Source organism: Bufo bufo, chromosome 9, assembly GCF_905171765.1.
Source record: "Bufo bufo chromosome 9, aBufBuf1.1, whole genome shotgun sequence".
Lineage (NCBI taxonomy): Eukaryota > Metazoa > Chordata > Amphibia > Anura > Bufonidae > Bufo > Bufo bufo.
In genome coordinates, this window is record NC_053397.1 from 27,421,156 (window position 1) to 27,437,310 (window position 16,155).

Below are 16,155 nucleotides of genomic sequence, written 5' to 3' on the forward strand. Positions count from 1 at the left end.
GTGGAATAGAAATTCCATCTATGTACTGTGTGAAAGAGGATAAAGTTACGGCCATTGTTAGAAGTTGACCCCCAGGTGCAAGAGGCTTGGCTTAAGAAAAATTCAAGTACGAGAAACCGAGTAAGGTCATAGGAGATAAAGTTTCATAGAAAGATTCTTGATTCATTCACAAGTCAACTTTATTATATCCCGAGAACATATTCTTCTCTGCTGCACGATGATAATTTGATATTTTACATTCACATTTTAACTTTAGTATAATATTTCCTTGTTGAAGAACATATATGGATATTAGCGCTGTTAATGGTAATGCTGCATCAGTTGTACCACATGTATTGTGATCATTATATAGGCGGGCTTCTTGCTCTGGACACTATGTCAAATTCAGGTGATCGTGCAAGTCCTGCCAGGCATTGGTCATCTACAGCTAAGAGAAGTTGCCCCTGCTGCCTACATTTGTCCCTTGGCATGATAGTTTCCAACATACTGCTTGCAACCATGGGGCCTATAGTTCCCAGCACTGTAATGGCAGTAGTCAACTTCTTTTGTAGGTCACGACTAAACGCATACCACATATATTTTTTCTGCCTTGGCTCCTAACCCAGGTTCACCTCCACATGGTGCCGTTTTCTGCTGGACCTTGGAAGGCCCTGTTGTATTATGGGATAATTATTGTGCCAAAGCCTGGGCTCACTGGAGGAACATCTGGTGGACTGGTACTCTGGTGGGCTAGGTCAACCCTAGGTGAACAAAGGTGTTAAAAGTAGAAAGCTCAGGCTCACACTGTATTATGCTCATTAATATTGTACTCATATTAGTTAAAGGGAACTACCTTGCCAGAACATGGGCACCATGAAATACCAACAGGCTCTGAAATGCTACAGCGTCATGGAGACAGTTCGCCATCAGCTTGGCTGTTACCCCATAGCATTACTCTGCTGACCTTCTCGAGCATTCCGGTCCCTAGTGGTGCGGACCTTCTTCTTCCCAGTGGGTTTGGCCCCCAGAGTAGCTCTGTACCTCTACACAGACAGCGGTTTGCTGCTCACCAGCTAAGCCCTACTCACCCTACCTATAACACGAACATGCGTTCCCTTAAAGTGTCCGTGCACACTAAGCATCACCAGCCAGTGGATGGCCACCTTGGAGTACTTAAGGCACCTTTCAATGCTGGTCTGCTAGTGTCCTGCAAAGGTGTGCTGTTGTATGTTTGTCTGCCCATGTAATGACTTATACCTGTTTCTTCTTGGCTTTGACCCTTCACCTAAACAGAAACTACTCCAGGAGGTAGTGGCCTGTTGGTTCCCCTGCAGCAAAGTCCAGATGCCTGTACAGGGGTTAAAGGGTTAATATTGGGGTGGGGGGGGGCTTAGATAACACCCGTAGGAGTAGTGCCAAGCCATATCTGTTCAAGTGGCAAAGTGGATCCACTGTGCAATCATGGATTTATTATTGATGGGTACAATGAGCCATTCTGTAGATGTCTTCTCTATGCCTTTTTATATTCTTTACCTGATTATACCATAAGATGGCCTCAACCATTGGCCATGTGCATTTACTTAAAGCCTGGTGCGACCTTGGTTGAGCTGATTCAGACATTCTCTGCTAATAAGGAATAAGGAGGGCAGACGCAGAAGTTCCAAGAAGCAGAAAACATTGGTTGATGGTCTTCAAAATTGCATGGAAGGTCACTGGAAACTTCCCTTTAGTAGCAAGGGAATACATACCATACAGGCAGCCCATGTATCTTCTATGGGGCCTCACAGTGAGGTCCCCAATTCCCAGTTGACCCAATTGCCTTTAGTGTTAGGTGACGAGAACCAGAGATGGGCTTCCCTCTCCAGGACTGCATCAATAGCAAGCCTGATGCTTGACAATTGGCTTAAGGGTCACATAAATGGGGTGGAGGGGGAAGAAAGCACCAAGTTTTTCTATCTCAGGTGACAAAGCCCAGCACGACAAGGGAAGACCCAGTTTGATTTTTGCTACAGCGCCCCCTTTCTCCTCATTACTGTTCACAAACCCCCACCAGAGGCACAATGTCATGTACTCCTCAGTATCTTCACGATCTTCGCTTGCTGCCAGAAAATGAAAACCTTTTATGGTGAGAAGGTGAAATCTCATCTTGTTCAGTCAATGCAAGAAGATGTCTTGAAAATTAAGCAGATTTTAAACAATAATCTAATCCCTCGTCAGTACCAAGAAGAGATCATGTATTATCTTGATATTAACCCTATGTTTATCATTGCTGCAGCACTGCAAGTATGGCTGGTGTATTCCAAAAGAACGTGACGCTTCGATTGTCGATGGTTCCTGGGGACCTTGGAAGCCGTTTGGTGCTTGCTCTAGATCTTGCAGTGGTGGGATTAAAACCGCCATCCGAGAATGCAACAGACCTGAGTAAGAACATTTGCTGTTATATAAGATATCAACTCCTGTATCCCTTGTTCGTTGGCTGTTTCTGGTATTGCACTCTTTTTGTTAGAACATGAGGCTTGATGTCATCTGCTGTATCAGAATTAAGTTGTTACATTATGCAGAAAGCAGTGCCGTAGTGATGTCATCATAGCAATAGCTTAAAGGGGTATTCCCATATTAACAATTTATGGCATATCCACAGAATGTGCATAAATCGGACATTTAAGGCATATTCTGTGGATAGGCTATAAATGCACATAAAGAGAATATTCCTTTTAAAAACTATTTATTTTATCCTTGCGTCTATATGTCATCTCCTATGTTTTATGTATTAAATGTATAATTTTAGGGTTTGTTCCTTTTGGACCACCTCTTATAATTTAGCTGCACTGGTGATCAAGTGATCACTGCTTTGTGCCAACTTTATGCACCTGCTCGTTTCCCCTCCAGCGGCCACTGCAGGACAAATGTAGCATTACATGGCAACCATTCAGAAAAATAGGCAAACCTGTAATGCATGGTCACGCTGAGTCCTCCAGACAATGAGCCGCTCTTTGCAGTGGCTCTGTTCTAGCTCTATGGCTCTTCCCACTGGATTTTCCCGCCCTCTATGATGTCCATATGTCCTAATAGGACATACTCTATGGAAAAGAGTTGCTCACATGTAAAAGCCCCTTCAAGATGGCGTATTATAAAATAGCTCCCCATCCTTTTTTCACTTTGTTTTTCCAGGCCAAAGAATGGTGGCAAATACTGCGTGGGACGCAGGATGAAATTTAAGTCTTGTAATACTGAGCCCTGCTTGAAGCAGAAGAAGGATTTCAGAGAGGAGCAGTGCTCCGATTTTGATGGCAAACATTTCAATATCAATGGCCTACCTCCTAACGTGCGCTGGGTACCTAAATACAGCGGAAGTAAGTGCTGGTGGGTCGTGTCCTCCTCTCGTTCTGCTGGATGTAAGCGTTACTGACAAAGAATTTCTATCTGTCCGCAGTTCTAATGAAGGACCGCTGTAAACTGTTCTGCCGGGTGGCAGGAAGCACAGCCTATTATCAGCTCAGGGACAGAGCTGTCGATGGGACGTCGTGCGGACCGGACACAAATGATATCTGTGTGCAAGGACTGTGTCGGGTAAATACTTATGCACTTGATTTATGCAGAGCTGATTTTTACTTCTTGTGCTGTGTACTTAGAAGAAAAAATAAGTGCATATCATATCTATAAGGAAAATGATTTGTATACATCAAAGAACTTGTTGGCTAATGTATACAATAATAGATAGATAGATAGATAGATAGATAGATAGATAGATTGATAGATATTAGGAGATAGATCTATAGATAGATAGATAGATAGATAGATAATAGATAGATATGAATTAGATAGATAGATAGATAGATAGATAGATAAATTGATAGATATTAGGAGATAGATAGATAGATAGATAGATATTAGGAGATAGATAGATAGATAGATAGATAGATAGATAGATAAATTGATAGATATTAGGAGATATATAGATATAAATTAGATAGATATGAATTAGTTAAATAGATATAATATAGATACAAATTACCGTATTTTCTGCACCATAAGACGCACGCAGGTTTTAGAGGAGTAAAATAAGAAAAAAATATTCCTCATCAGACCTCAGATCAGACATCAGATTCAACCCAGATCAGACCCCCATTCCTCATCAGACCTCAGATCAGACCACGATCAGACCTCAGATGAGATATACAATAAATAAATAACCTCTCCTGCTCCTGATGGGACAATGCTGCCACTGAGACCACCATCGAACCTGGTCAAGTATTCAATGCCTTTGGCTGTGAAATAACCCCATATCATCAGGCTTCCTCCTTTACAGCTCCTTCGATTCCCCCCCCCCCTCTTCCCCCATCAGAGCCCAGTCTATTGACTCTCATGTCATCACTCCAAATCTCCCATTTCCAGTCTTCTACGGTCCACTGTTCATACTTTTTTGCAAACTAGAGCAGACACTTCTTATGACGATATTGAAGTCACGGCTTCTTCACCCTTTTCGGGGTCACCATTCCAGACTTGTTTAAAGCGCGTCGCACGGTGCTTACATGGACGTCTGTGATCTCACTATTAAGAAGCATACGAGCCGCCTCCACTGCCGTGTTTTTTGCACCAGAAACGATAGACCTTGTGATGAGCCGACTTGTTGATTCCATTGCCTGGACATCCACCTCTTGGCTTTGAAATGGATGGACGGACTTTATTTTGTATTCTTCCAACTGCATGGCGCTTACAGGATGCAGTTCAGCTATTTTCTTGGTCAAGATACCGCTATTGATGAGCTGGATGATGCTGTTTCTCCTTTCTTGGGAAATCTTCTTCTAGATAGATAGATAATAGATAGATAATAGATAGATAGATAATAGATAGATAGATAATAGATAGATAGATAGATATGAGGTTAGATAGATAGATAGATAGATAGATAGATAGATAGATAGATATGAGGTTAGATAGATAGATATGAGGATAGATAGATAGATAGATAGATAGATAGATAGATAGATAGATAGATAGATAGATAGATAGATATGAGGTTAGATAGATAGATATGAGGATAGATAGATAGATTGATAGATAGATAGATAGATAGATAGATAGATAGATAGATAGATAGATAGATAGATAGATAGATAGATATGAGGTTAGATAGATAGATAGATAGATAGATAGATAGATAGATAGATAGATAGATAGATAGATATGAGGTTAGATAGATAGATATGAGAATAGATAGATAGATTGATAGATAGATAGATAGATAGATAGATAGATAGATAGATAGATAGATAGATAGATTGATAGATAGATAGATAGATAGATATGAGGTTAGATAGATAGATAGATAGATATGAGGTTAGATAGATAGATTGATAGATAGATAGATATGAATTTGATAAATGGATATGATATAGATAAATACGAATTACCATATTTCCTGCACCATAAGACACACCCAGGTTTTAGAGGAGAAAATAAGAAAAAAATATTCCTCATCAGACATCTGATTTAACCCTCAGATCAGACCCCCATTCCTCATCAGACCTCAGATCAGACCACCATCAGACCTCAGATGAGATATACAATAAATAAATGATGTCTCCTGCTCCGGATGGGACTGTGCTGCCACTCGCAGATCCAGCGTGCTTTTCCTGCAATCACCGCCCTTTGCATTTCTTCTGCTAGTGCCTTGCTGCAATGTGACCTGACGTTGCACAGTGTCAGATCATAGTGCACGCTTACGCTGTGCGACGTCAGGTCACAGCACAGCATGAGGCACTGGCAGAAGAAAACCAGGGAGCAGTGAGTACAGCCAACACAAGGAGCACTGCGTTCACCACTCCTCAGTCCTACCGTGTATTAGTGAGCGCTTCCATAATGGAAGGATGAGGGTCCGACCCCCCCCCTGCAACGCCACCAGCTGGCTGTTCTCTGCAACTAGCACTTTTCAATAAAAGCTGAGCTGCAGTAGCCCAGCATGACCACTACACTCTGAACGGAGCTGTGCTTCCTGTTCCATTCAAAGTGATAGTTCCAGTGCCAGTGGCTGCAGGGAAGAGCTGCTCAGTGGGGGTGCAGGGGGATCAGACCCTTTTTGATTGGATATTAATGACCTCTCCTGAGAATAGGTTATCAATATTAAGAGCCTGGAAAACTCCTTTAAATGGAAGACCTTCAGTGACCCCGTGTAATACTACATTTCTCCAGTAGTGGCCACTAATAGCAGATTCACCAGGGGAACCATTGCAGCAGCTTATCTTTGAAACGATAGATAGATATGAGATAGATAGATAGATAGATAGATAGATAGATAGATATGATCTATCTATCTATCTATCTCATATCTATCTATATTATCTATCTATCTATCTCATATCTATCTATATTATCTATCTATCTATCTATCTATCTCATATCTATCTATATTATCTATCTATCTCATATCTATCTATATTATCTATCTATCTATCTATCTATCTCATATCTATCTATCATCTATCTATCTATCTATCTATCTCATATCTATCTATCTATACATCTCTCTATTAGTCTATTTATCTATCTATCTCTTCAAATATAAGCTGCTGCAATGGTTCCCCTGGTGAATCTGCTATTCGATAGATAGATAGATAGATAGATAGATAGATAGATAGATAGATAGATAGATAGATAGATAGATAGAGAGATAGATAATAGATAGATAGATATTAGGAGATAGATAGATAGATAGATAGATAGATAGATAGATAGATAGATAGATAGATAATATATAATAGATAGATAGATAGATAGATAGATAGATAGATAATAGATAATAGATAATAGATAGATAGATAATAGATAGATAGATAGATAGATAGATAATAGATAGATAGATAGATAGATAATAGATAGATAGATAGACATTTGATGTTGAAATGTTGTCACTGCTTGAGAAAGATCCCAGGAAGCGGATCGAAACGTTGCAGGCCTGATGAATAAAGTTTGCTACTATTTTACGCCTTGGAGGTGCTGTGGAATTTTTTTCGCTTAGTATTTGAAGGGGGGTCGCCTTCACAGCCGCTGGCACTCCGCCTGTACTTGATATACAGCTGTGCTGCCCAACCTTTATATATTTTCTAGATAGATAGATAGATATTGTTACTATGCTGTACTAGAGGAGGGGATTTTAATGCCGCCCTTGAACCCCAGCATTTTGTGACTTTTTCTTCGTTTTTCCTGATTACCTTCTCCCTTCATTCGCACTTTTACGTAGATGCATTGCTATGAGCAGCAGGCAGTAAAGTTCCAGTAGTAAATGTTGAAATGCCATACAGTGTTTCCAGTCTTTTGTTTGAATGGTCTTTTAAGATTTGGCAGTGTTGTCATGTCGCCCTGAAAAGAGCCATTGTGCTTGTGTCCAGTCGTGAGGGCGAGGTACCCCTTTTGTCAATCACAGATGACATTATGTGAAGTTTCATTGTATCCTATGGGAAAATTATGAAAGGGCTTTTCCAGCTTTTTATAATTATTACATATTTTGTGCTCTAATCAGTATTTTTGCTGGGTGCCTGAGCATTTATGGCTAATGCTAATAGCTATGCAGCTGTGATGTCAACCATTTTTATTCCTTCAATACATCTTGTAAAAATAAAGCAACTTTGCAAATAATCTTGATTAAAGATCTCCTATCGTTTTGTGTCCGCAGCTCCTATGCAGACATTTTTGTTTCCATGGTTACAGACCCTGATTTGCTCTGATCCTGCAATGCTACTCCTATACATTCAGGGGACATATAGGAGCATGACTGTACAAAAAAAAACCAAAAAAAAAAAACACCAGTTGTGATCTGTTGTAACCACGGAAACACATAGGTCTGCACTGGATCTGTAGGCAAAATTGCTTCATTTTTGTAGTTTTTGATGCACTGGAGCACAAAAAAATGGTTGCAAAGGGTGAGTGTAAATCATGGGTGTAACTACCAGGGGAGCTGACACAGCAGCTGTTGCTATGGGGCCCCAATAAGTAAGGGGACCCACCTCCACCCAGACATACTGTATATGCAGTTTGTAATGCATATACTGCTTACTGATTACGGATTTATTTCTGTACATCACCATGTCATATTGTGATATCACTGTGAACATGTATGTTAGCACACCATAGTGACATCACTGTGTGCATTTTCCCTGTGCATTAGGATACCCAGCATTATCATAATCTTCGCATATTAATGCTTCCGAAGGTGGTCACGGTGGTGCGGTGACCCATTCTGAGTTTTGCAATGGGGCCCCATAGGTCTTTGTTACACCTCTGGTACAAACTTTCTTGAAGACAACCCCTTTAAAGGGCATCTGCCAGCAGATTTGTCCCTATGACACTGGCTGACCTGTTACATGTGCACTTGGCAGCTGAAGACATCTGTGTTGGTCCCATGTTCATATGTGTCCGCATTACTGAGAAAAATTATGTTTTAATATATGCAAATGAGTCTCTAGGAGCAATGGGGGCGTTACCATTACACCTAGAGGCTCCACCCTCTATGCAACTGCAGCTCCCTCTGCACTTTGATTGACAGGGCCAGGCAGTGAAAACATCATCACACCTGGTCCTGTTAATCAAAGTTTAGAGGGCGCAGCAGTTGCAGGGAGAGCAGAGCCTCGAGAAGTAATGGCAACGCCCCCATTGCTCCTATAGGCTCATTTGCATATATCAAAACATCATTTTTCTCAGCAATGCGGACACATATGAACATGGGACCAACACCATTGCCTTCAACTGCCAAGCGCACATGTAACAGGTCAGCCAGTGTCATAGGGACAAATCTGCTGACAGATGCCCTTTAAATGGAATATTGCCATCAACAGTGTCCATAGAATTATGATATAAAAATTAATCTTCTTCAGTATATTAAAAAAGGAACCTGTCAGCAAGCTGTCACAGACCACAGGGCAGTCAGTTCTCTCCAAATCCGGCCTAGTGTACGAGGATCTGGGATAGACCCACAGCTTTTAAAAATAAATCAAAGAAACTGGTTTTAAGTCTAGGGCAGGGTCATTTTTGTAGAATTTAAAGGAGAACTATTATAACAACAGAAACTTTAAGACGATGCTGGAAATTAAATATAATTGGGCTTTTGGGCCTATTTCATTGAATAGACTTGAGCCACTTGCTTCCATTTAATGTTTTGTCCTGATACTCATTCCAAATACTGGAAGCATTTTTGCAGCTGACCAAACCGTGGTGTGGATCATAGTAGCAACAGTGCCATCTACAGGCTCAAGAAAATGTCTGCTAAACAAAGGCCTAACGGTTTAACCCATTATCCAGTTATTTCTGTGCAGGTGACTGGCAAATAGTTTGAGAAAAGGACACTTGGCCCAAGAGGGTCTCTTTCTGTGGCGGACCCAACATGTCGGCTCATTAAATGGATAGGTTATCGATTTCAATGGGCACCATTGGTGGCGCTTCAAGTCCACAGCCTATGGTCAGGATGGGCTCTATTATAGGAAAATAGGGGATGTTTTTGGAATATTTTTGTATTTGGGTTATAATTCTATGCCAGTTCCGTCACACGTCATGTAATTAGAGACGGGACGTCAACTGGAGGGGTAAGAATAGCCTGTACTGTGATATAAATGATGTAGACAGTATCCCAATACTTTTTTCATAGATATTTTTTTTCCTATCTTTTTTTTAAAGCAAGCTGGTTGTGATCACATCCTAAACTCGAAAGCTAGAAGAGATAAATGTGGTGTTTGTGGCGGAGACAACTCATCCTGCAAAACAATAGCTGGAACGTATAACACAGTACATTACGGTAGGTGCCTTTAATGTGAGGGGTTGTTTTCAGTATATTATGGTTAGAAACCCTTGAAGGTTTGTTCTTCACCTGGCAGAAGAATGCTCACTCAGCAACAGCTATTCCTCCCAACCCACTATATGTTCACAAAAGGCTCGGCAAGCATGCATCAGTTTTAGACAGGGAGAGGGTGATAAGCCAATGTCAGTCAATGTTATCTCACTTGAGAACAAAAGATTAGCATGTTTAAATTCCACATCTTTCTTTCCATCAACATCTGCCTATGTGGAAGAGTCAAGGTACCACCATGGTTGGCCAGTCTCACCAAAATGAGCAGGTTCGGCTAACACCAAACTTAGATACCATAGAACCTTTGAGTGATCAGTTCAGTAGAACCACAAGGGTCTTGGTGTTACGTCAAAATAGACAAAAAAATTCAGCCAGATTATAGCAGCCTTAAAGTGGTATTCCCATGCTTGGATCCTACTAGGATATGCCATCACTTCATGAACAGTAGCGGTCCAAGAACGAAAGAGCAGAAACCAAACAAATGGGGGTTGCATTGCCCTGTACAGCAGGTGGATGAGCGTGCCATTGAACGGGGAAAATTGGGAAGAAGCCTAAGAACGTATGTAGCAACAGGGTGTGACTGGCCCTACTAGAGTAACAGAGGATCTACCAGTGGGCCCAGTCTCTGAAGTCACAGTGGGTCTCAAAGGTCCAGAAGAAAAATCTAATTTGGAGCTGCCTTTGGAGCTAATCACTTGCCACTGGGGTCAGACTGGCCTACCAAAGTACCAGAGTATCCTCCGGTGTGCCCAGTCTCTGAAGCCATAATGGGCTCTAAAGGTCCATAAGAAAAATCTCATTTGGAACTGCCTTTGGAGCTAATCACCTGCCACTAGGGTTTATTTCTTTGATTCAAAAGCTATTAGACTATTGATGATCTAGGGGTTGGGCTCAGAATTTTTTTCTCTCTGATGAGCCCAAGTAACCCCAGTCCGACACGTTTGTGTAGCAAGCACCCCCTTCTATTTCATTCAGAAGATTGGTGAGGATCCTGGTGGTTAGATCCCTACTGATCAGTACTTGACTGTATATCCTAGCAATATTCCATCACTTGTTCTGGTTGGGAAACTTTTACTTCTTCGTTAATTATTTTGGAGGGTTTGAAAAACTTCTGAAGACTTTTCTCGTCTTCAGACTCCTCAGACTTCTTAGGACAGGTACTGGAACCTGATGAAGGCTCCAGGACTTGTTGGGAATGACAGTGCTTTTGTTACTCAAGGTCGTCTAAACAACTGTAGGAGACAATCCAAAAATTGCAAGAGGAGTATCATATAATGGGCTGTAAAAATACGTCTCAGACGCAACTGCACAGATTGTCTTTGTCATATAAGCATAACACGACGGGCGGCCATGCTTTTCTTCCTTTGTTCTCTGTAAACATAGAAAGTTGTGTTTTGAAGTGATGCTACGCGCATTTGGCAGAAGTGTAACCCGCTCAGCCTTTGTTAGGAACATCCTGTCCATTAATCTGAACTAACCGTGCGCTTCATCCTTTGTATTTCCCAGGCTACAACACTGTGGTTCGTATTCCAGCCGGCGCTACTAACATTGATGTGCGGCAGCACAGCTACTCAGGGAAGCCGGAAGATGACAACTACCTTGGTGAGACCACACTGTTTGAATTCTGCAGAGAATGTTAAGTACAGACTGTGTCTTCATCTTGGCAAGCCCTCCTGGCTTCTCATTAGAGATCATAAATATTTCGCCTGTGCTGAAGTCAATTTCTGCTGACACTTTTCTGGCTCACATTTGCACAGTTACAAGTCTTATTTTAGGTGTTATTGTCACAGGAACAATGGCACAGTTCAAATAGCTTCCATTAAAGGGGTGGCGCACTTTTTTTTTACTGCCCCCTTTGTTGAAAGGCTCCTCCAGAAATAAGCTGATCACTGGGACCGTCAGCAATCCACTGTTATCTGCAAGAGAACCTAGCAGGAAGTACTTAATTTCCCTACAGCGCCTCCACAGGGAAAAATTAAGCATTGCACATGTAGGCAAAATGCATAGATGTGTTGAGTTCCCCGGAGAGACACACTTTGTAGGTGCTATGGCTTGTCAATGATCGGTCCTGACCAAGGGACCCATATCTACTGTATTACAGACAGAATGACCCAATGTGGTATTTGAAAATGAGTTTGCTAAATTAGACATTAGGGGTAGACTGGCCATAGACCCCACAGGGAAATTACCTGGTAGGCCAATGCAAAGGGGGGCATCCAAGATCTCCTTATGACCACCAGCCAGTGCTGGTGCTCTCAGTATTAATGTAGGAGCATTAGGTCCTTATGCATCTTTCCAGTGTCTGCAGGTGTCCTCCTGAATTCAACTATATTGCCATATTCAAAGTGATGATACAGTTTCATACTGTGATGCAGGCGGCAGTATTTTGTGCTGCATTGTGATATTTGTTTCTACTGGGGCGGTATTTTGTGCTGCACTGTGATATTTGGTTCTACTGGGGCCCACTGGGGTGGTATTTTGTGCTGCACTGTGATATTTGGTTCTACTGGGGCAGTATTTTGTGCTGCATTGTGATATTTGGTTCTACTGGGGCAGTATTTTGTGCTGCATTGTGATATTTGGTTCTACTGGGGCGGTATTTTGTGCTGCACTGTGATATTTGGTTCTACTGGGGCAGTATTTCGTGCTGCACTGTGATATTTGGTTCTACTGGGGCGGTATTTTGTGCTGCACTGTGATATTTGGTTCTACCGGGGCGGTATTTTGTGCTGCACTGTGATATTTGGTTTCTCTTGGGCGGTATTTTACTCTGGAACACAGTATAGTTGGCCCCACCTACTTCTTTTGTCCCTACCTACATGTGTTGGCCCCACCTACTTCTTTGGTCCCTACCTACATGTGTTGGCCGCACCTACTTCTTTTGTCCCTACCTACATGTGTTGGCCCTGCCTACTTCTTTTGTCCCTACCTACATGTGTTGGCCTTACCTACTTCTTTTGTCCCTACCTACATGTGTTGGCCCCCCCTACTTCTTTTGTCCCTACCTACATGTGTTGGCCCCACCTACTTCTTTAGTCCCTACCTACATGTGGTGGCCCCACCTACTTCTTTTGTCCCTACCTACATGTGTTGTCCCCACCTACTTCTTTTGTCCCTACCTACATGTGTTGGCCCCACCTACTTCTTTTGTCCCTACCTACATGTGTTGGCCCCACCTACTTCTTTAGTCCCTACCTACATGTGTTGGCCCTGCCTACTTCTGTTGCCCTTCTTCTCTCAGTTTGGACCCACGTACAACATAGGACCACTTTCAGTTTTTTTCCAGGGCTACTTTAAGTTCTCAGTCCGCCCCTGCTAGACAGCTTACTGTAAGCTTACTGTACTATACAGTGTTAGGGTTGACTAGCTAACTTTGTTTTTGAAGCTAGAATAATGACTGCCTGTTGTACAGGTGCCTCAATTATGGAAGCATAGAAGCACATGCTGCATACATTAGTAAGCTTCATCCATCATCACATCCATCATACCCAGTAGTACCTTGGTCACATCTCAAATTCAACTCTTTATAACTTTGTACAGCAACATGGTGACTGTTTTGGTATTATTTGTAGAGTATTCGTTTAGGAATCTCAAGGAGAAGTAGTGCATAGGAAATCTGGCAAATATGGGATTGTGGGACCTAAATTGGTGCTTCAGTGTACAGATCATCTACTTCTAGTATAAAAAGCAGTTGGAGTTAATAGTCTATAGTCCTAAAAATTGTAAGAACATGCAATGTAGGGTATTGTGATAAGATGAAATGTCTACTGTAGCACTTTAATTGGGTTAGAATATATTTCTGGAATATGATGCGCTGTTCAAAGGTTTTGTTTATAGTGATTTTAGTGTTTGAGATTCTTAAAGGGGTTGGCTCATCTCAGATATTGATGGTGTATCTCTAGGATTTGCCATTAATGTTTTATAGATGCGGGTCCCACCTCTGGGACCTACTCCTATCTCCACAACGGGGCACCCAAAGTGAAGAAGAGCACACCGCTCATGCGCAGTGTGCTCTCCATTCATCACTGTGGAACTATGGGACAATTGGCTGTTTTCTAAAGTCCCATAGCAGTGAACAGAGCACACCTTGTAAGTACACCTCTGCTCCATTCATCGCTATGGGACTGCCATAAGTAGCCAAGCCAGATCCCATACTGAACGGAGGGTGGTTGCGCATGTGTAGCTGCTCTCCATTCACTTTGGTAGCCTACTTTTGGAGATAGGAGGTCCCAGAGGTGGAACTGGCACCTATGTGACATTGATGCCATATCCTAGCGATATGCCATCAATATCTGAGATGAGCCAACCCCTTCAAGGTAAATCATTAAATCATAACTAGAGTGCTATAGACCTCCTGTCAGGACTGAGTCTATCGTGGGCTCCCAAGCTGGGTCAAGTAATATCAATATACATTGGGTATAGTAATATCAACATGCCTGGGCAAGAATTCAATTCATGTAAATAATCTTATAAATGTAAAAAAAAAAAGTAAAAACTTTAAGACTTTAACACCTTAGGGACACATGACGTACCGGTACGTCATATGTTGTTCCGATCACCGCCGCCCGGCGGGCAGTGATTGGAACAAGGTGCCTGCTCAAATCATTGAGCAGGCACCTCGGCTAAATGCGCGGGGGGGTCCCGTGACCCCCCCGTGTTGGCGATCGCCGCAAACCGCAGGTCAATTCACACCTGCGGTTTGCGGCTTTTACCTGGTGCGGCAGTGGTGCCATCGGGTCCCCATGGGGCTGTGGGGGGGACCCGATGGCATGGAAGGCAGCGCGATGCCTTCCTGAGGCATCTGCGCTGCCTCCCGGTGAAGAGCCTGTGAGATCCAGCCCCCTGGATCTCACAGGCCCCAATACAGAAGTATTGGAATGCATTGTAAAGGAATATACCCCCAAAAGTTCAAGTCCAAAAAAATGGGACAAAAAATAAAGTGAAAAAAAAGTTGGAAAAATAAAAGTTTTCCCCCAAATTTTTTTTAAAGTTCCAAGTAAAAATAAACAAAAACTTCATTTTCCCCAAATAAAGTTAATAAAAATTGGTAAAAAATAGGGGAAAAAAAAAAGTATACATATTAGGTACCTCCGCGTCCGTATCGACTGGCTCTATAAACATATCACATGACCTAACCCCTCAGATGAACACAGTAAAAAATAAAAACTGTGCTAAATAAACCATTTTTTTGTCACCTTACATCACAAAAAGTACAACAGTAAGTGATCAAAAAGGCGTTTGCCCACCAAAATAGTACCAATCTAACCGTCACCTCATCCTGCAAAAAATGAGCCCCTACCTGAGACAATTGCGTAAAAAATAAAAAAACTATGGCTCAGAATATGGAGACACTAAAACATCATTTTTTTTGTTTGAAAAAAGCTGTTATTGTGTAAAACTTACATAAATAAAAAAAAGTATACATATTTGGTATCGCCGCGTTCGTATCGACCGGCTGTATAAAAATATCACATGACCTAACCTCTCAGATGAACACCGTAAAAAATAAAAAATAAAAACTGTGCAAAATAAACCATTTTTGGTTTTACATCACAAAAAGTGTAATAGCAAGCGATCAAAATGTCATATATATACCCCAAAATAGTGCCAATCAAACTGTCATCTCATTCCGCAAAAAATTAGACCCTACCTATGATAATCGCCCAAAAACTGAAAAAACTATGGCTCTCAGAATATGGAGACACTAAAACATGATTTTTTTTTTTCAAAAATTATATTATTGTGTAAAACTTACATAAATAAAAAAAGTATACATATTAGGTATCGCCGTGTCCGTATCGACCGGCTCTATAAAAATATCACATGACCTAACCCCTCAGATGAACACCGTAAAAATTTTAAAATAAAAACTGTGCTAAATAAACCATTTTTTGTCACCTTACATCACAAAAAGTGTAATAGCAAGCGATCAAAAAGTCACACGCACCCCAAAATAGTGCCAATCAAACCGTCATCTCATCCCGCAAAAATCATACCCTACCCAAGGTAATCTCCCAAAAACTGAAAAAATTATGGCTCTCAGACTATGGAAACACTAAAACATGATTTTTTTGGCTTCAAAAATGAAATCATTGTGTAAAACTTACATAAATAAATAAAAAGTATACATATTAGGTATCGCCGCATCCGTGACAACCTGGTCTATAAAAATATCACATGATCTAACCTGTCAGATGAATGTTGTAAATAACAAAAAATAAAAACGGTGCCAAAACAGCTATTTCTTGTTATCTTGCCTCACAAAAAGTGTAATATAGAGCAACCAAAAATCATATGTACCCCAGGGATGGACTGGGACAATAAAGTGGCCCTGGACTTCA

The 16,155-nt window shown here is 41.4% G+C and overlaps 1 protein-coding gene across 3 annotated transcripts in view; it reads left to right on the plus strand.

Annotated features, from left to right (window-relative positions):
* Positions 1-16,155, plus strand: part of ADAMTS9 (ADAM metallopeptidase with thrombospondin type 1 motif 9) — a 221,078-nt gene that overhangs the window by 73,371 nt on the left and 131,552 nt on the right. For all 3 annotated transcript variants that reach the window (XM_040406600.1, XM_040406599.1, XM_040406602.1), the window contains exons 12-16: positions 2,255-2,400; positions 3,151-3,332; positions 3,413-3,549; positions 9,646-9,763; positions 11,321-11,416. In XM_040406600.1, coding sequence (XP_040262534.1) covers positions 2,255-2,400; positions 3,151-3,332; positions 3,413-3,549; positions 9,646-9,763; positions 11,321-11,416 — 679 coding nt within the window. The remainder of the gene's footprint in view (positions 1-2,254; positions 2,401-3,150; positions 3,333-3,412; positions 3,550-9,645; positions 9,764-11,320; positions 11,417-16,155) is intronic.